At 38.6% G+C, this 21,389-nt stretch overlaps 1 protein-coding gene across 1 annotated transcript; it reads left to right on the top strand.

Annotated features, from left to right (window-relative positions):
* Positions 1 to 177: 177 nt before the first annotated feature.
* On the top strand, positions 178 to 20,004 carry EPDR1 (ependymin related 1; the record flags this gene model as incomplete). The annotated part of the gene is made up of 3 exons (XM_080700827.1): positions 178 to 446; positions 18,384 to 18,592; positions 19,808 to 20,004. The coding sequence occupies 3 exons, from the start codon at positions 178 to 180 to the stop codon at positions 20,002 to 20,004; spliced, it is 675 nt and encodes a 224-aa protein (XP_080556953.1).
* Positions 20,005 to 21,389: the final 1,385 nt, after the last annotated feature.

Below are 21,389 nucleotides of genomic sequence, written 5' to 3' on the forward strand. Positions count from 1 at the left end.
TTCCTGTTGGCAGCAGAGAGCAGTGGGAACTGCAGTAGGCAGCGGCCGCCGCAGAAACAGCTCCCGCGCGATCCAGCGGATCCTTCGGGCAGAGCTGGGCTCCGGCCTCGGGCAGATCGGAGGCCCCGGGGCCCTGCTCGGCCCCTCGTCGCCCCTCGGGCGGGGTCGCGGGCCGCGATGGCGGGCCGCGCTCCTCTCGGCGCGGCCTGGGCGGCCCTGGGCGCCTGGCTGCTGGGCGGCCTCTGGGCCTGGGCGCTGTGTGGCCGGGGGTCCGCGCTCTCGCCGGGGCCGCCGCGCCCGTGCCCCGCGCCGCAGCAGTGGGAGGGACGCCAGGTTCTTTACCAGCAGAGCAGCGGGCACAACAGCCGCGCCCTGCTCTCCTACGACGGGCTCAACCAGCGCGTGCGGGTGCTGGACGAGAGGAAGGCGCTCATCCCCTGCAAGAGGTAGGGCGGGCGAGCGGGCGGGGGTCCTCGCTCGCGCTCCTCCCCTCCCCCAAAGAGAACTTTCTCCAGGAAGGTCGCGGGAGGCCCGCGGGGCCACCTCGTGCGGACCCCTGCTTCCTAATGCTCAGCAGGGCGGCGGCAGGTACAGAAAAGCCCAGCAAGGGTCCCTCAGTGGAGCCCCTGGGCGCCCCAGTCTCAGTTCATCCCAAGTTCAGGAGCTGCTGAGTCAGACCTGGGCTCCAGGAGCCCCCTGCAGCCAGGGCGTGGCTTATGCAGGGGCCCTTCTCGTTCATTTTAAAGGAATATGAAAACACTTTAGATGTGGGTACCTGATAAAAGATAATGCAGTCCATAAACTCAGCATTTTGTTACAACTGTTAAAATTTGATGTACTTCTTTGAGGTTTTTTATTGTTTATTTATTAAACTAGTTTTACATATTACTGTCAGCATATCTTATTATCTGTATCCTTTTAACTTGAAATCGTCTCTGACATGTTATTTGCCATTTTATTGATTGGCGCTATCATTTATTTATTATTTTTTGGTACTGGGGATTGAACCCAGCGGCATTCTATCTCTGACCTACACCCCTAGCCCTTTATTTATTTATTTTTTTTTATTATGAAGCAGGGTCTCACTAAATTGCTGAGGGTTTCACTAAGCTGTTGAAGCTGGCCTCAGACTTGTGATCCTCCTGTTTCAGCTGCTCTAGTACTGAATTACAGGTGTGTGCTATCACACTTGGCTCCATATCAATTTTGTGTGTGTGTGGTACTGGGGTTCCTGGAAACCCTTCTACCTCCCGGCTACACTCCCAGACCTATTTTTATACTTTTAAAATTTGGAAACAGGGTCTCTTAAGCCAGCGTGGCTGGCTTCGAACCTGCGCGATCCTCCTGTCTCCGCCTCCCAAGCCCGGGGATTACAAACCTGAGTCACCACCCTGGCTCCATATCAATTTTTAATGGCTACACAATGCTCCATAGAGGGAGTATGCTATAATTTTTAAAATCACTGGTCTAATAATCTACTTTTTCACTTATGTTATGACAGAGAATGCCCTCTTTCTGAGTGCCTCTTAAGACCTGATTTCTAATTTGGGATCACTACCTGTATTCCTGCCAACCTCTGCTCCTGCAAAGGTCATGCTAGTTTCCCTTTATGGCATATGCATCATTCTGAGTTATGATATGAATGTCCATGGCTTAAGGCTCCAGTAAGCAGTAACATCAATGACAAAAGGGTACCATTAGTTTCTAGAACAAAACAGATCTCGATAATGTCATTTCATCTAAAAGCGTTTGTTGAGTATTAGGCTTCTAGAGGAAAGTATAGAGAGAACAGACCATTTCAAGTAATATATTCAGAGTGCAAAATGATGCGTACCACTCTGTGTTCCTGGGTTCAGAATTTGAGGATTCAGATTACAGATAAAAATGATTTGAAAAAACATTGCACTTGAACTGAACATGGACAAAAGTTTTCTTTTCATTATTTCCTAAATAATGCATCAAATACATGTTTATGTACCATGCACATTGTATTAGGTATTATAAGTTATCCAGAGATGATTAAACATAATCAGGGCTGAGGCACAGATTAAGATGGTGGAATGTCATGATAGGAAGGTTTCTAGATGCATAGTTGAGAATGCATCCTCGGGACGGGCGTGCTTTGGAGCAACACCAAGCAACAGTAGAGGGGAATTCAGAGGTGTTTGTAAAGGTCCAGTTGGCAGGTGAGTACTGGAAATGGGGACAGAGAGAAGTAGACAAGTTAGTCTGATGATTGCCTGTTTTGGGCTGGGCCATGAGCACAATGTTGAGTTTTCCATCATGAATACCAGGCTAGCCTAGAGTAATTTTTAATGGTAATCAGGTGAATATGAAGGGATGCTCTCATTTTCACAATTGAAATTCCTCGTCAGTGATATTCTATCTCCACTCTGAATAGAATGTAGGAGGGTGTTGCTAACGTCCACTTTAGTAACTCTCCTTTTCTAATGACTCCACACTGATTAATATGATTTTTATGTGTGCATTATACTTTTAGTGGGTTTTATGGCTAAATCTTGCTGGCCTAGAAGTTATTGTGTCCCCTTCTGGTAATTTCTCATTTCTTTGTCTTCATTTGTTAGGAATTGGTTTTACAGTTCAGATTTTAGAGGGCAATTTTCTCTTCTTTCCAAGTTCTTGGCAAAGTTCTGCCACACAGTCCCATTGCTGGCCCTAAGTCAGATGTAGGAAAAAATGTCTAGTGCATAAATGCATTTTAATATCTTTAAACATAGATTTGTTGGAACAAATGAAAAAGATTTTTTTTTCAGGTATCAGCAGTCTGGCCAAGAAAGCAGATGTTATTTGAAGAAAATATGGATGGGTTGTTCTTTGTATTTATTAGTAAGTTGAGAAAGTAAGTTTTAGAATTGGATCAACTTCTTAAGATTTTCATTTCACATTCAGATAGTTATGGAAAATCCCAGTGATGGTCACTGTGGAATGACCAAGATTTTCCAGGCTCTCTTTTCCCTGAGATGAGAAAAGAGATTAAACAACTTTACAAGCTTTAGATAAGACAAGCCTGAACAGAGAATGGGAAATATTAGCAATTGATACTATTTTGTTTTCTGGTTCCAACTGCCTGACTCCTTGATTAACCTCAAAAGAATTATGTTTGGAAGACTGAAGGAAGATCAGGATGGTTATTTTCATATTTCAGTCACTATGTGGAACTTTATGGAAGAAATAGTGTAGATACTGAGTGCACCCACCCTGGCTTTTCCACAATAAAGTCCTTAACTTCTCAGAACTTCAGGGTTTTTTTTTAATCTTATATTTTACTTTTAACAATGCTCACAATTTTGATAATAAATAATTTCTAGGACTTCTTATTTAAAAGTTAGGCAGATATAGAAATGGTGGATATCACGAAAGCACTACTTGTATTTCTGTTATATCATAATGATTGACTGTTTCTGCTATGATGCAATAAATTTGGATCAGGTTTTAAAATTTTTTTCTCAACTTGTCCCTTTGTGGAGGTAAATTCAATATTGATTTATTTATACTTGCAGTTTTAGGGATTGAACCCAGGGCTTCATGCATGCGAGGCAAGTGCTCTATCATTGAGCTACACATACCACCTCAAGGTTCTTTGTCTTCCTTCACCTTCTCACTTAAACCTGTACTTACAGGACATAGGTCGAGAATAAGATGTTATCTTTCAATGCTTTTTGACTTACACTCAGAGATATGTCCTTTCTCCTGAGAATTTAGCAGTATTGCTTACAGGAGTGTTCATCCAAGTTTCTACTGTGGAAGATTAGTTCCAGGGTCCATTATCACATTAGGTAACTGTATAAGGCTGATAATTGGTTGGAAATGTGTTTCGACATTTTGGGGGAATATATTGGGGGATGAAGAAAAGGATTATTTTTCAAGAATGGAGTTGTATTTTATTTTGAAACTATCTCACATTTACAGAAAGTTATAATTACATTACATATAGATTTTTTTAAATCCCTAAACCATTTGAGAGTGAGTTTCCAACCGGATATACCCATGATCCCCAAGTATCTTAGTGTGTATTTCTTACAAACAAGGATATTTTGTATAACTTCGATACAATCTTAATAATCAGGAGTTTACCACTGATTTATTTCTACTACCTGAAATTGAGGTGTTATTCAGGTTTTGCCATTTGTTCTTGGTGTATTTTTTATAGCAAAAATGATGTAGTTTAAAGTATAACATTTAAGTGTTATGTCTCTGTATTCTTTGAGGAGAGTAGTTCTTAATGTCTTGTACTTTGGTACTTTTAAAGATTTCAGGCCAGTTATCTTTTCAATGTTCCTCCATTTGGGTTTGTTTTATCTTTTTCTCATAAAAAATTATTTAACTTTGGTAAGAATACCTCAGAGGTAAGACTCTATTTACTGTAACTGATGTTCACCCTGATCACTTGATTGTTGTCTGCCAGGTTTCTTCACTATGAAGTGACACTTTCTCTTGCAGTTTTCCAGGGAAATATTTGTGAACCACATATATAGCTCATCTTCATTAGAGTTTTAGTGGTTTTGTGTGTTTATCTCAATATGACTCAAGGATCTCATTTTATTTCATTTGTTTTCATTGTTTATTTTGCTGCCCCAGATTTGACCAGTGTGAATCTCTTCCAATAGATTTCTGTTTTTAAAGATATCTCTACTTATTCTTTAAGCATTTCCTTGCCTTCTGGAACAAGATATTTCAGGATCATTTATATTTTCCCTATTTCTACCCTCAAGCCATAGTTACTTTTACAAATGAATAATATTTGGAAGTTAAAATCTGCTCTAGTATGTTCATTGCTGTTGAGTGGCATTGCTCCCAGGCCCTCTCAGCAGACAAAACGAGGAACTATAGATTTGAAGACATTCACATGCACATGCATACAATACTCAAAGCACACATACTCAGAGACTGATTACACACATTCAAGTCTGTATTTATTTGTAAACCTTCAATTATAAGTATTAAAACTGATACTTCTTCTAATCCAATACCACATGGGTTTACTCTAGTTTTCTCCTAATCATTTTGTATCTCACTTCTTAGATGGTGAGGAACCTGGCTCCCTATATTCAGTTGCAATGGACAACTGATCATGTATTCTTAGGATATCTTCTCCCTACATAAATGTTCTACTCACCTCACTTGGGTTCTGCATCTCTAGCCAGTTTGTATAGAAACCTACCTTGCTTGGACTTCCCTAATGACTTTAGTCTAAATTATTCCAGAGGAAGGAGAAGGTTAAGTTACATTTATTTTAATGAATGTTTATGTTCTTTTGATTTTCTCAGCATATCATCATTACAAATCCTCAGGGGGTTTGTGTAAGTATGGAGGAGGTAGATTAGTACAAAGTGTTTAACAAATTTATTTAATCCTAAACCTTGTTTTGCATGGATTGGATTTTGATTTTAAGAAGTCATGACTTTGAGAATTTCAAAAGAATGACATCTTCTTTGGCTGTTACTCTCTCCTCTTGATCTCCAATGGCTGGGGATAGTATTTCTTTTATTAGCTCAGGGAGTCTGATGGCTTGTAGCCTCTTGATACACAACAAACCATGCTGATTTGCAAAACTGAGTTTTTCTCCAAGAAAGAGATTTACTTGGAAGAACATAAAGTTTGCTTTATGGGGCTTAATTTTGTGGGTCTATAGACTCTAGATTTGAGAGTGGAGAGGGAGAGGTGGGTAGAGATGAAGGTAGGAAAGAGATAGAAGCACAAAAATATAAGTGCAAGAGAATGAGGACATTGGTAAAGAGTAAGACTAAAGTATAAATGGAAGCCAGGGGTAGTCATCATGGTCATCATGCTCTTCCGGAAACGTTGCTTCTTCTCTCCCATAACCTTGAGCTATTTCCTCCTGATTCTGACCTTAAAGAAGGTGGTCAGGGGCAAAGTGCCCAAAGATCTGAAAATATTCCACCAATTAGTGGTTTATTTTTCCTGGAAAAAATATGATAGTCTTATGTTCCCTTATTCCAGTAAAAAATCTTCTATTTTTCCCCCTTTACAATTTCTTTTATTTTAGCCATCTTTAAAGAAAAAGACCTTCTCTTGAAGACTACTAACTGAAACCTCATTCTACCCTCCTATTTCAAGCAGATCTGATGCTAACTCCAATTTCTGTCCTCCCAGGCTTTCTTGAACCTCCTCCAGTTGAGCTTGCATCACCCCCCCCCCCCCGCCCCGAGAATGCTCTAGGCAAGAGCACTGAACTCTACACTAGTAGCCAGCTCGTCCCTTACCAGTCCTTATTTTACTGTTGTTTATGTCCTCCATTTCATGCATTTTCTCCAGTGGGCTTTCATCGCTCCATTCTTCTGGTATCTCCTTTTGCCTCAATTTTCCCCTCTGTTTAGTCGCCCCACCTCTTCCTCTTCTCTTGACTGTCATGTCTCAGTGCTCAGACCTTGCATCTCTGCTCTTTGCTGTCTTGGCAATCTCATCTAGGACATACTGTAAGTGCCGTCTCTCTACTCAGGGCTCCCCATGTCTGTCTCCAATACCAGGTGAACATCTTCATTTGAAATCTGCTAGTCACCTCAAACTCAGCATGTCCAAAATAAATGTTTCCCTAGTGTATAAATAAACAAAAAACCAACACCAAACCCAAACAAACAAAATGTACACCACCCATAGTTTTCTTTATCTTGGTCAAGTGCCACTTCAGTTGCTAAACATAAAAAACCCTTGGAGTCATCCTTGTCTTCTGGTTCTCCTACTTGTCAAAAGCAAATCCATAATCAAATCTAATTGATTATAATTTTGATCAGTACCAAGAATCTGACCATACCTCCATCTCTTGCTTGGAATTTTTGTGACAGCTGCTGACCTTCTAGTTCTTTAGGATCGCCTACTTCTGCCCTGGCCCCCATTAGTCTACTCTCAACATAGGAGCCCAAGTGACTCTGTTACAAAATGTTATATAATGTCACTCCTCTGTCATGAAGTCTGATGCCTCCAATTATCTGTAGAGAAAGCTCCTCACAAGGCCTGGGAACCATGGGGTCTGCTCCCCACCTTCTCCTGACCTTTTCTCCCTGACCTCTACATGCCTGCTCCCAATTTTTTCTAAATCCCCTCTCAACATTCCCTTATATCCACCTCAAATTCTTTATATGTTCAGGGCACTTGCCATTATGTAGTATATTATTGAATATTTAAGATACGGTTTTGTGCTTTGGAATTACACATCTTAGTGAGTTTCAAAGTGAGACTGACAAACATGCACACAGCACTTGGTGTGTTGCCCTTCAGATTCTGTCCCAATACATATTAGTGAGATTGGTAGTGAGGCCTTCCTATATGGACCTAGCTGTGTTTGAACTGTTTCCTTCATCAGTTCTTTGTTTTTCCCTTCCCACCTCCCTTCTCAAATCTCCTTTCTCTATTCTACTAGTCTTTCTCCCCAGTGCTCTCTTTTTGCAGTTATCTAAAGTCCTTTTTGTTCCTGTTTTCTCTCATGCTTCCTCACATGAGGGAAGCATTTGACCTTTCACTTTCTGAGATTAGCTAAAGTCACATAGCATAATATTCTCTAGGTCTATCTACTTTTGTTTTTTGCAAATGACATAATTTTGTTCCTTAAGGCTGAGTAAAATTCCATGGTGTACACCACATTTTCATTATCTATTCATTTGTTCATGGACATTTAGATGGGAGAACTAATACTGTATCAAAAAATACAACTGAAAATGACAGGAAATAAAATCACTATATAATGACACTGAATATAAATTATTTCAATTCTCCAAGTAAAAGACATAGAGTGGAAAATTGGATTAAAAATACAAATCCAAATGTATACTGCTTGCAAGAAACTCACCTCACAGGCAAAGATTCAAATTTATTTAATTTTTTAAGTTTGTTTTCTCATCTTTGCTGTCTTCCCTCACCCAAAGTGAGACTCCATAGGCTAGGGACTTTTGTGTGGTTGTCTCTGTGTCTCCAGCACAGTAGAATAGGAACCAATTAATTGATCTGAATCAGTTGATGAGGGAATGAATAGTAATGACAGTTTATATTCATGGTAGAAGGAGATCTCTGACACAAATATGAAAAGCAAAAAGACTAAAAAGGATCCGCAACTGCCTAACCTATATGAGTACTGCTCCTGAACATTCTAAGAGATTCCTTTTTCCTTCAGTGTATTGTACAAGCTCATCCAGGCTGACTAGGCTACTTCTGTCATCTTTGAACTCCTGGCTCCTCTTCATTTCAGATCTCAGGGAATCGCCTGCACAGAGGGTCCTCTGTCACCATCCCGCACCCCCCCAGGCCGCTTCCAACCACCCAGCACAACCTCCCCCATCTGGCACACCCCTCCCCCATCCAGACACCCCAGCACACCCCTACCACATCCAGACACCCCCCAGCATACCCCTCCCCATCCAGACACCCCCAGGTCACTCCAAACACTTTGCACCCCCATCACCCACACCCCTCCCCCCTCTCTCACACTCCTCCCCCATGCAGCGCCCCCCCCCTCCCCAGGCCACTCCCTACCTCATCTCTCCATGCTCAGTTGCTCTGGACACTGTCACTGCCTGACTCTGTCTTGTCAGTTAGCTTATCTGGTCTTCAGGTCTCTCCCTTTTCCTTGGAGTGAGAGGGGAACTTTACTGGTCTGGCTTATCAGTCACAGCATTCAGAAGTGCTGGGCACATCTGTCTCAATAAGTGTGTACTGACTAAGAAAATTAACAAATGTTTTTATGATTATTTCATTGCATTGTTCATTGTGGAAGATCTAGGTAACAGACTAAAATAAATTGAAGATCATTCATAATCCTTCAATTGGGAATTACCAATCCTGTTAAATGTGTTTCTAGATTTTTTTTCTGTTTGTGTATATACATTTTTTAAATTAGAATGGAAACATGCTGTGCATCTTTTTGCATAACAAAATATTGTGCATATTTCTCCTGACAGTAAGCAATCTTCAGCCAAATCATTGTTTTTGTATTGGCAATGGAACCCAGGGGCATTCTACCTCAGAGCTACATCCCCAGCCCTATTTTTTGTTCTTTATTTTGAAACAGGGTCTCAATGAGTTGCAAAGTAGCTGAGGTTGTTTGTGAGCTGTGATCCTCCTGTCTCCATCTCCCAATGCTGGGATTGCAAGCTTGCGCCACCACACCTGGCAAGCCAAAGCATTTTTAATGAGTATGTTGTATTCTAAGCTAATCAAAATTTTACTTAGGAAATTCTTTATTATAGGACTGGTGTGGTTCTTTCCCCTCAATTTTTCACTAGTATCAACAACAGTAAAATGAATAGTCTTGTTATTTGTGCACAATATGCTTTTTGTGTGTGTGTGTGGTACCAGGAATGGAACCCAGGGGCATTCTACCTCCAAGATACACCTGCAGCCCTATTTATTATTCTTTATTTTTTGAAACAGGGTCTCACTGAGTTGCGAAAGGCCTCCTTAAGTAGCTGATGCTGTCCGCGAACTGTGATCCTTTCATCTCCCTAATGCTGGAATTACATGTTTGCGCCACCACACCCTGCTTTGCACAATATACTTATTATGTACCTCTTTTTAATTTTATCTTGCATAAATTCCCAGGTAGGAAAAAACAGAGAAGGGTTTGCATATTTTAAGTTTTTGACAGCTCTCACTGTAAAACAAAATTGCTTTTCAGGAATGTTGTGCCAGCTGATAATTCCACTGGCAGAATTAAGCATGAGTGTTCATGCTTCCTAGTCTTGCATCTATAAGAAATCTAATTAATTTCACTGATTTCTAATGTGATAAACAAGAAATGGAAGTTCAAAATGGTACACCTGCCTGAAGGATGTCACACCTCATGATGTGATATTTATTCTATTGTGCATGTATCTAATATTTCCCAGTGTAAACTTTCACAGGCGATTAGTTCGACAATCACACTTTATCATGTAACACTAAATATCTCTCTGATTTTATTTTATAAGGGACAAATTCTATCCAGGTGTAGTGGCGCATGCATGTAATTCAAGGATTGCAGGTTTAAGACCAGCCTCAGTAATTTAGTGAGACTGGTTCAGAGTTCAATCCCCAGTACAAGAGAGAGGGGGGAGAGAAAAGAAGAAGAAGAAGAAGAAGAAGAAGAAGAAGGAGGAGGAGGAGGAGGAGGAGGAGGAGGAGGAGGAGGAGGAGGAGGAGGAGGAAAAGGAGGAGGAGGAGGAGGATGAGGAGGAGAGAGAATTCTAATCAGAATGGATGAAACTTTACCTGCCTAGTGCTAATAGATTGCCTAACATGAAGTCATCTTTGCATTCTTGAAAATAGTTCTGATTGATCATTATGCATTATCCTTTTAATCATATACTTGACTTGGTTTACTAATATTTCATTTAAGACTTGCATTTTATCCATAGTGTCTTGATACAAAATCAATCTTAAAAAATCAGAAGCTTTTCTGTATACCAACCATAAATCTACTGAAAAAGAAATCTAGAAGACACTTTCACTCAGAATATCCCACAAAAAATATAAAGTACCTAGGAATGGATGTAACCAAGGAGGTAAAAGACCTCTACAAAGAAAACTGTAAAACATTGAAAAAATTGAAGAAGATGGAAAGATCTTCCATGTTCATGCATAGACAGAATAAATATCATCGAGATGGCCATTCTTCCAAAATTTATCTATAGCTTCAACGCAATACCCATTAAATCACCAAGTTCCTTACAGACAGAAAAATTAGTCCTTAGATTCATTTAGAACAACAACAAACCAAAATAGCCAAAATAGTTCTTAGGAACAAAAACCATGCAGGAGGAATCATAATACCTGACTTTAAACTATGCTACAAATCTATAGACCAAGTTAACTCTTCTGCAATATTTTTTTTTGTGCTGCCTGTATTTTAATGTCAGGTTTTTCTTGGCTGTATATAATAAAGCTATATTTTTCTCTCTATCCTCGATGTTGGAAAAAATTAGTCCACTAAACTTTTTGGTTCTAACTCCTTTTGAAGAAGTAACACTTTGATTTCTGTTTAAGCTCAAAGCTCAAAGATCTAGGCTCTTACTAGATCATTATAAGGATTTCTCTAGCTTTGGGTTCATTTAGCTTCATTCTGAGTCAGGTGGAATTATTCAAATTTTCTTTAAAAATCTTTTATTTCATCAAAATTATATTTATAATCATACATTTGTACATGATATTTTCTTAACTTTTAAACAATCCTACCTTATCTATCTATATCCTTCTTTATTTCCAATATTTTACATTTGTATATTCTATCCTTTTCTCTCAATTATACCTTTAAACAATCTACTCACTAAGTTATATAAGGGTTCTTTAATAGTTTATTATTCATGTGTATTTTATATCATATAACTTTTAGTTAAGGATAATTTGTGACATCAAATGACACTATCTACACACATTTCTAAAGGTTTTTAATTAGGGTTGTAGTGAGGCTTGCCAGGAGGGCATCCCCAACTTTTAGAGAATGGCATCTCCAGCTTCATTTCATCCATGAGCTACTCCGAAACAGGTTCTTGTCAAATATTGTTCTCAGTGTCTCCCTTGCTTCTGAATCTCAATTTGGGTACTTTCCACCCACATGGGCAATGAAGGATTCCCAGGCACCATGAACTTTCTTCAGAAGCACTCCTTCTTTGAACTGAGAGGCCTGATAAGGAAGCATCATACTCCCAGCAGGTTGCCTCCAAAGGAGAAACTCATTGGACAGATGGCCCTAAAACAAGATGATGGCTATCTCTGGGGAAAAAAATGAGAGGCTTAGATGCCTTGACTGCATTTTTAATTTTGATAATCATGTTTTTCATCAGAAAGCTGTCCTTGTGGTCACACATTATTCCTTTTGTTATAAGCATAGTTTGTCCCAAATTCTGGTGAAAGTAAAACAATAAGTTCTATCTGCCATTGAATGTTAGATGAAAGGATGCATGTGAGTTTATATTTCAGGATGGTGGGAATTGAAATATTTCTACTGAAAAGTACAGTGCTAACTAGGCGCTCTCTACCTCACCCTCCTTAAAACTTTAGTATATGGTTCTAGAACCTTGCATGCAGCCTGGCAATATGAGTACTAATGAGGCTGTTCCTTTTAGTCATGGTGAAGTCAGCTTGAACTGTTGTCTCATGAAAAAAAAATTATTCTTTCATCAGATGAAAGAATATATGCCTACACATTTCCAGTATCCATTCAGATGTATTTTTGGAAAAAAATAAAGCTCTTCAATTTTTGGAGCACTTTTTTCCTCTTTTGAACTAGAATCCAAGTGAGCGGAGGCCCATCAACTTACAGCTTCTTAAATTGCACACGTAATTTTTCCTTTTCCTCAGTCTGCATTCTTAAGTAATTTGATTTTCCTTTGGTTCTATTTGAATGGCATCAACCTGTACAATGAGTTTGTGTCTGACACCACAGTTTTGAAAGTGTTTTTCTTTTTTATGTCTCATAATTACTGCAGGGTGGAGCTCAAGCCTAGTGCAGGCCAGCATGACAAGTGGCCACAGCTCAGTTTTCCTCTTGAGAGTCAGAGGACCAGCATGCATTACTAATCTATTATATCGCACATTAAACAAATCCAAAATTTGACCAACCTCTTCCATAAAAGCCAAAGTACTTTTGTAATCACAATACAATATCTGTCTACTCCCTTTTCTGTAATTTAATCTATCTTGGATAGCCAAACAGTTCTTCATAGATGAGAAGAATCACTCCTTCCCCCTGGAGATGGGGAAGGGGCATGGTCTTAGGGAATTAGAATGATTCTGGTAGGAAATTAACCTTGGATCTAATCCAGGCTCCATTATTTACTACTGAGTTATGCTCTCAGTCTCATAGTCATCTGTTAAAAAAAAAACTGCTAATAACAGATCAGCCTTCTGAATTTGCTTTCAGTAAACTTTTAGACCTTTGTTTCCCTCACCCCTATTACCCCAATTCAGGACAGAAAAATAGTTGCCTTGGCTATTAAGGCAGTCAGGTTCACCCGTGTCCCGTCAGGCTCCATTAGATTCTAAGATTAGTTAATTGCCTGGGCCCTGCTTCTTTTTGAAGAAAAGGCCCTCATAGTGTGGTTGTAAGTAATCAAAGAGATAATATCTGTGCAGCAGTGGTTTCTTTTTTCATTAAGGATACTTAGAGCTACAGGTATCAGAAAAATCTGAGTAACAGATGCTTAAAACATAAGGATGTTTGTTATTTACTCCAGAATTCATGTGATGCATATTCCTAGGTTCTGCTCAACTGTTTTGTCAAGGCCATTTTGTCCACTTATTCTGCCATCCTTAGAATACTGTCTCAGAGTTGCCAGCTGGCAGGTTGACTCATTTTCTCATGGTTTCAGAGGGGCCGCCTTTGTTCCAGGCTTGATGTCCTTAATCCAGCTACATTCAGAGACTGATAATGAAGGAAGTGGACTGGGACAGGTGCCTTCCTCTTCTGTTTTGATAGAGGAGAAATCTTCAGAGGACTTTCTCTCTATGCAGGCTTTCCTTTAGATTTCCACGGCCAGAATGAGTTACACTTCTAGCTCCAAGTGAGACAAAGAAAATGAGTTATAGGGACAGGCAAGGGAGGAAGAGGGAAAGGGTGAAAGTGCCTGCCGGGTCTCCTGTGCATGTGTCCACCATAACCCTCAAAAATAGTGTCTCCTTCGTCTTTCCCTCCAACCTGAATAAGTCAATTCTTCTTTATTATATAGTAGGTCAAATCTTACTTGTATAAGTTAAATAATTAGTTTTCCTGGTAAATGCTAACCTGATGATAGTAAACGCAATATGGTCAGATTTTCCTATCACAGTAATGATGCCTTACATTTTTATAGGAATTTCACATCCATTATCTCAAATTATCTTTATAATAATGATGTGAGTTTCAAAAATTTAGTCTCTCTTTACATATAAAAAAAATAGTGAGATTAGCCAGGCATAGTGGGGCAGGCTTGTAATACGAGTAACTGGGAGGCCGAGACAGGAGGATCACAGTTGGAAGACTGCCTTAGCTACTTAATGAGGCACTACGCAGCTTAGTGAGACCTTGATTCAAAATAAAGAATAAAAAAAAAAATAGGGCTGGGGTGTAGCTCAGAGGTAGAATTCCCCTGAGTTCCATCTCCAGTACCAGAAAGAGAGAGAGAGAGAGAGAGAGAGAGAGAGAGAGAGATTAGAAGTATAAGTGTACAGCCTGCCAGTAGTAAACTTAGTCTTGTAACCTTATGCTATAAGAAGATAATGAGGCAGAAATTTTTCTTTCTCCTATTGGGGTAATATTTTCTAATACAAATAAATTGGTGAAGTTCTATATCCAGTTAAAAATTCTATTTTCACCCTTTGGAAATTAACATTTTATAAAATATAAAATGAGAATTTCTTTAGATCCCACAATTCCAATCTATAAATTTTTCATAAAATTATAAACACAGAAACATAAAGAATTTAACCTCCAAATTATACTCAGTATTATTAAGATTAACAAAACTGTAGAAATAATCTAAGTGGTAATGAATAGGAAACTAAATAGGAATGTGCAAATCTTGTTATATATGCACAAAAATGTGAATCTGTTCAAGATATTTTAAGGCAGTCTCACATATGAATATTTATATAATAATTGGTTACAAATTTCTAACCAGCAAACTGGATCCAATATCACATTTTAAAAAAGTAATTAAGAAAATTTTTTTAGGAATGCAAAGTTAGTCCAATTTTAGGAAAATTGAGAACATCTCTGAAAAACATAATCACATGATCATGTCCTTAATCTCTGGAAAGGCAGATAATAAAATTCAAACATTACTAATATAAAGGATTCTATAGGAACTGATGGGTGCTTTCTCAATATGATAAAATCTATATAAGTTAATATTAAAATCATAGCCTTTTTCCCAAGACAAGAAAAGGATTTCCATTATCCCTACTTTATTTAATATTATGTTGGATTTATTGGCCAGTATAATCAAAGAGGAGGAAACTTATTAGAGGCATGAGAATTAGAAAAGAGAGATTAAAAACTATCTTTGTCAATGATATGGATGCAGTAAAACTTGAAAACACAAAAAATCCCAAATCAAACAAATTCAAACAATAAATGAATTTGGTAAGGTGGCTGTATATAAAGTTAAATAGTATTCATATATACTACTTACCAAGATATTGAAAATTGGGAGGAAAAATATCCAGTGCATAGAGAAATGTATGGACAATTTGGACCATGCTTCAACAAATACTAATTTGCTCAACCAACTATCATGAGTGAAGGTGGATTAAAACTGTGCTGCTCTTTGGAAGGACAGTGCCTGGGAGGGGACAGAATAGAACTTTCTGGGGTACCATATTTTGATCTGAATGGGGGCATCCCATATTGTACAATTTGTAAAATTTCTTAAGCTCCACACTTGGTATTTGTGCAGTCTATTTTAAGGATGTTATACATATAAAAATAGTTCTAAAAAGAACTTTGACAGATTCCATGTTCTGCTTATCAGATGGGCTCAAATCCAAGTTTGACTACATGCTCTGTTGGCAGGCCTATAAAGAAAACAAGCCCCTCATCTATTACTGGTAGAAGGACAAGAAAGTACAGTTCTATGGAGAAAAATATGGTAATATTTAACACAGTCACAAATGTTTTTACCTTTTGACCTAAGTTCCATTTAGCAGTACTTTGCATAAACTCCTCAAAAACAATATAGCACACTGTGGTGTTTTTGTGAATATCAAAAGTAGGGAAACAACCCAATGTTCATCAATAGGATTCTGGCTAAATAACTGACAGTATTTACACAAAATAATCTATTATTTAACCATAAAGAAGGAAGATCTGTATATATTAATACAAAGTAGAAAACACAAGGTACGAAAAAAAATATAGCAATATAGCATGCTACCTTTTCCATAAAGGAGAAAATAAAGATCCATGTGTACATTTTCTCTGCTTTTGCTAAAAACAAAAATGAAATGGAAGCTGATGAAGAGTTATACATAAGGCATGTGAGAGAGGAGGAGACTGGGATGGGAGGAAAGCTCCCTTCAGTGTGCCTTTTTATATCGCCCTGAGTTTTGAAACATTAACATTTTCCCATATTTAGTTAATAAAATAAAATCAAAGAGGGACAGCATAGAGTTCCTGAATTGAAAAGAAAGTGAAACAAACGATAGTGATCTATCCACCTGGAAACATAGCAAACAGAGATTATTCCAAGTGAACATTTAGCAGGATTTAAAACCTAAATCCTGATGACATTTTTTAAAAACAAAAAAAATTACCACAAAATCTTTAAAGTCATTCATTAATCCTATTTCTTTATAATGTAGTATAAAGCAAATGAGTAAATTTGTTAATGTTTTTGGAAGCATGATTTCTATTTTGAAGATAAAAGATTTATAAATATAAAAATAATAGGGGAAAACTTATAATATTAAATTTCAGTTGGAAAAATCTGTATGAATTCATGATATTGTAAACATAAAAGAAACCATGACCACTGAAGGGACCTCAAAGCACTGACATCTGATATACATACTAATACTAAAAATCAACATATTTATACAAGCATGTTCATAGCAGCATTACTCATAATAGACACAAGGTGAGAACAACCCAAGTATCTGTCAAAATATGAATGGATAAAGAAAATGTTGTATGTACATGCCAGCCTTAAAAAAGAATGAAATTCCAACATATGCTACAACATGGACAAACTGAGAGGACATTATGCTAAATGAAAAAAAAAAAAACAGCCAACTAAACAAATACTGCCAGGCTTGATGGCATGCGCTTGTAATCCCAGTACTTTGGAGGCTGAGACAGGAGGATCAGGGTTCGTGGCCAGCTTCAGCTACTTTGTGAGGCTTTCTACAACTTAGTGAGACTCTGTTTCAAAATAAAAGAATAAAAAAATGGGCTGGGTGTGTAGCTTGGAGGTAGAATGCCCCTAGATTCAATCCCTAGCAACACATATACAAAAAAAAAAAAGCATGATTTCACTTATATGAAAAACCTAGAAGAGTCAAATTCATAAAGACAGAAAGTAGGAAGGTAGAAATTAGTTGCCAGATTTTGAGGAGAGAAGGCGATTAGAAGCTATTTTATTTCATTTTATGTCATTCTGGAGATTGGTTACACAATAATGTGAACGTGCTCAGCACTACTGAACTTCATAATGGTTCAGATGGCAAATTTTGAATTTATTTGTTACAATTATAATTTTTATATTTAAAATCAATAATGCATAAAGATGTATTGAGAACATAGGTCAAAACACATAAGAGAGATGGTATTTCTGTAAGTCAGTGCTCTTGGGCAACTTTTACTACTCTTCATTTCTGCATTATTTGAATTTTTTACATTAAACGAGTCAGTTTTTCAAAAACCATAAACCTATTTTCAAAAGAAATAAAACTTTTGTAGTTCTTAGTATTTTGGAAGACTTGAAAGCAATAGAGCCTAATGTTTAGGAAAGTGGATTTTCAGGAAATGAAAGAAATTTGTTGACAAAGCCTAAAAATTTTGTTAAAGGCAACAAAAATCCTTTGTTCTATATGATGAGAGGTGGCTTTCTGACACTTTGTTGGGGCCTGACCAGCCATGACTTCGCTCACAGCCAAGGCTGCAATGGGTGGCTGGCATTTGTGGGAACCTGCCCACTTCTCCCAAAGAACCCTGCTTTGCGTTGTCTGTCCAGCATGAAGGCCAAGTTTTCCTGCTGCTCTTAACCCTGGCTTTCTGCATACCTGCCCTTCAGGCCGATTCTAGCTCCTTACCTTGGTTGGCAATACCCCAGGGGTACAGTTTATGGACTCTTATCCTTTTGATTACCTCCATGGCAGAGCCAAGCTATGATTTGACCTCCAGGAATCCAATTTGTGTAGAAGTCTATCAGTCCTTCTGGTCTATGTGTTAGGACCCACATGGCCTCCCCATAAAATGAGTCATTTCCACCTGGGCTAATGGCTATATTTGACCTTCTGTCTCCTCCTGTCAAGCTTCAGGCCCTACATCCTAGTTGTGATCGAGAAATCAGTGTGGAGGCAGTGAGGTACAGATGTTGGGTCTATCCAGTCCTCAGTGGGGCTCCTGTCTTGTTTCTGTTTTAAAAGTGATTTACATGGTGGTGTACGTCTGTAATCCCAGTATTTGGGAAGCTGAGACAGGAATATCCCAGATTCAAGGCCAACCTCAGCAACTTAGCAAGACTGTATTTCAAAATAAAATAAATCTGGAGGTATAGCTCAGGGATAGAACACCCCTGAGTTCCATCGTCAATAAGACCACCACTGTACACACACACACACACACACACACACACACACACACACACACACAATTTATACTGAAGGACTCTGGACTTTATGCTACAAAACATTTGGATTATACTGTAAAAGTCCTAAATTGTTTTTTTTTCATCTTTCAGATTATTTGAATATATTTTGCTCTATAAGGATGGAGTGATGTTTCAGATTGAACAAGCCACCAAGCAGTGCTCGAAGATCACCCTGACAGAACCTTGGGACCCCCTTGACATTCCTCTTAACTCCACCTTTGAAGACCAGTACTCCATTGGGGGGCCACAGGAGCAGATCACTGTCCAAGAGTGGTCCAACAGAAAGTCAGCTCGATCCTGTAAGGATTAAAAGAGTTTCTTAAGAAAGGCAATTGTGAGGGAAACTTAGATGCTTAATTAAATCAGTTAAATCCCATGTAAGTCCCCATATGTATTTTGCTAATGATGTGACACTAGGGTTTCAACATATTTATTATTATTATTATTATTATTAATTGTTATGACACTGAGAATTGGACTCAGTGGCATTCTACCTCTTAGCTACACCCACAAGCCTATTATTTTACTTTTCATTTTGAAATAGGGTCTTGCTAAGTTGCTGAGGGCTTTTATAAGTTGCAGAGGATAGCCTGGGAATTCAGATCTTCCTATCTCAGCCTCCCAAATGCTGGGATTACAGGCATGTGCCACCAGGCCCAGCTTCAGCAGATTGTTTAAAACACCTTTGATTTTCCAGTACCACATGCACTGTGGACTTTTCTGTCACTTGCTCTTTTGGACCTGGCCTTGACCTTTTTTTTTTTTTACTTGTTTAGGATCACCCAGAGGTCTGTGACCTGGAAGGCATTTTTCTAAAGCATGGACTTGAATCAGGTTCCCCTTATCCCCTATCACTTATTAAACTTACAATGGCCATACATACTCATTATTCTGAGAGTTCAATTAGCCTGCTTTTATGTGAAGCTATCCCTGGATTTCTAAGTATTTTAAACACATAGACATTCATGTTGTGAGAATCAGTTTCTCAAAAAAGTTAAAATAGGATAATTATATGATCTAGTTATTGAACTCACACGTGTCCATTGGCAGATAAATGGAGGGGGAAATACCGGATATACATATACAGGAAGGTTATTCAGTTTTGAAAAGTAAGGACATTTTAGCACATGCTACAACATGAATAAACCTTGAGGATATTATGGTGAGAAAAAGGAGTCATTCACAAAGAACAAATACTGTATGGTTCTACTTATATGCAGGACCGAATTCATATATGCAGATAGTAGCATGATGGTGGCTAGGGACAAGGGATGGGGAGAAGAAAATGAGAAATCTCTGTTTAATACGTATAGAGTTTTCAGTTTCAGACAAAGAAATAGTTATAAACCCCTGAAAACAGGGGTACAGCACTGTAAACATACTAATGCCTCCAAACTGTATGCTTAAAAACAGTTAAAGTGGTACCTTTTATGTTACGTGCATTTTACCACAATAAAAGAAAAACTATGCCATTTTGCCTGTCCATTAAAAAGTCAACTTTCTTCCTTTTGCAGATGAAACCTGGATTGGCATTTATACAGCCAAGGATTGTTATCCTGTCCAGGAAACCTTCCTCAAAAATTATAGTGTTGTACTTTCCATGCGTTTTTTTGATGTACAACTAGGCATTAAAGACCCTTCTGTGTTTACTCCTCCAAGCACGTGCCAGACAGCCCAACCTGAGAGGATGAGTGAGGACTGTGCCTGGTGAGACTGGAAACGCAGAAGTGAAGGCTTGGCTATCAGCTGGAAACAGATTTGAAACTGAGTGGGATGAGAGTCTTTGTTGGAGATATAGATAATTTTAGGAAGATAAACACTAATGTAAGATTTTTTTTGTATGCCTAATTTTGACTACTCAGCTTTGTTTGCAGAAGGAAATTGCATGGAAAACATCTGACAATCTGAGATTACCAGGTAGCCAATGTGGACAATTCAGTTATTTCTAAAGCCTATTTGGGTCTCTGTTTTCTGTGTGTGGTATCTTTTGAAAGAGCTAGGAGAAGTTTGCCTTGGCCATGATTTATATTTTATTACTAACACTGTTAAGAATTGATGGTGTTAATAAAATGCAGAATGCTTTTGGTCAGTTCTGTCATTGCTAAGTTCCCAGTGAGGAGAGAGAGCCCCCTGTGTCTCTACCACAGAGTGGCAACTGTTCCCATGGATCCACCCTACCCTGTTCCTGCACCCCCTTGGTCACTGACAAAATGACCCTTTAAAATTCCTTCCAGAATTAAGAGCTTTATACCCAATGTATATAAGTATTTTGGAAGGAAATGAAAGGCTATTATATGAAGTAATAGTTCCTTAATGGGGGAAAGGAAAAAGGAAAGAGCAATTTTAAGCAAGAAGCTTTGGACAATCTTAACGTCTATACCTGATGAAGAATGAGCCATGTATGCTTCCTGTTCTCTATGCAAAAATACAGACCTATGTGCTGAATCTTCCAATAATCGTCAATGGACAGATAGTGTTTTGAATAGCACTGATGATGTGGGTATCAGGAGGCTAGTGTCTCCCAAATCCAGGGTTAGAATTGTGGTTATTAAATGCACTAGACTTGCCCTCACCTCAGACTTCCTCAATGTCTCCAAGACAATTGCTGGGCCTTCCCAGGTCTATTCACACATCACCCTCTCTGAGAGGTAGTCCCAAGCTTGGATTACTTGCACCTCGCAGCTTGAGCATGCATTTCTCACAATATTTATCATGCTGTGTGACAATTTTCTGCCTCCTGGATACTATCCTCTGCTCTCTTGGTAAAAGCCCCTTGCGTACGCTTGGGTATACTGTTCTATTTACTTTTACATCCCCAGCACCAAGCAAGTGCCTGGCACATGGTCAGTGCCCTCAACATTTGTGGAGTGGGGAACATAACCCCTCTGGTCCTCAATTTTCTCATCTGTGAAGTGGGGTTGGGGTTACTGATCTCTAGGGAGACTTCCAGTAATACAGTTTATTATTCTAGATCCTACTACTATTGTGTTTCATCTGATTACCTCTCTTTAATTTTGAAGACAAATATATAATGCCTGTATTATGGCCCCAAATCATCTGTATTACTCCCTGTTTATATTAATAAATAAATTTAAT

Source organism: Muscardinus avellanarius, assembly GCF_963383645.1.
Source record: "Muscardinus avellanarius genome assembly, chromosome: 9".
Classification (NCBI taxonomy): domain Eukaryota; kingdom Metazoa; phylum Chordata; class Mammalia; order Rodentia; family Gliridae; genus Muscardinus; species Muscardinus avellanarius.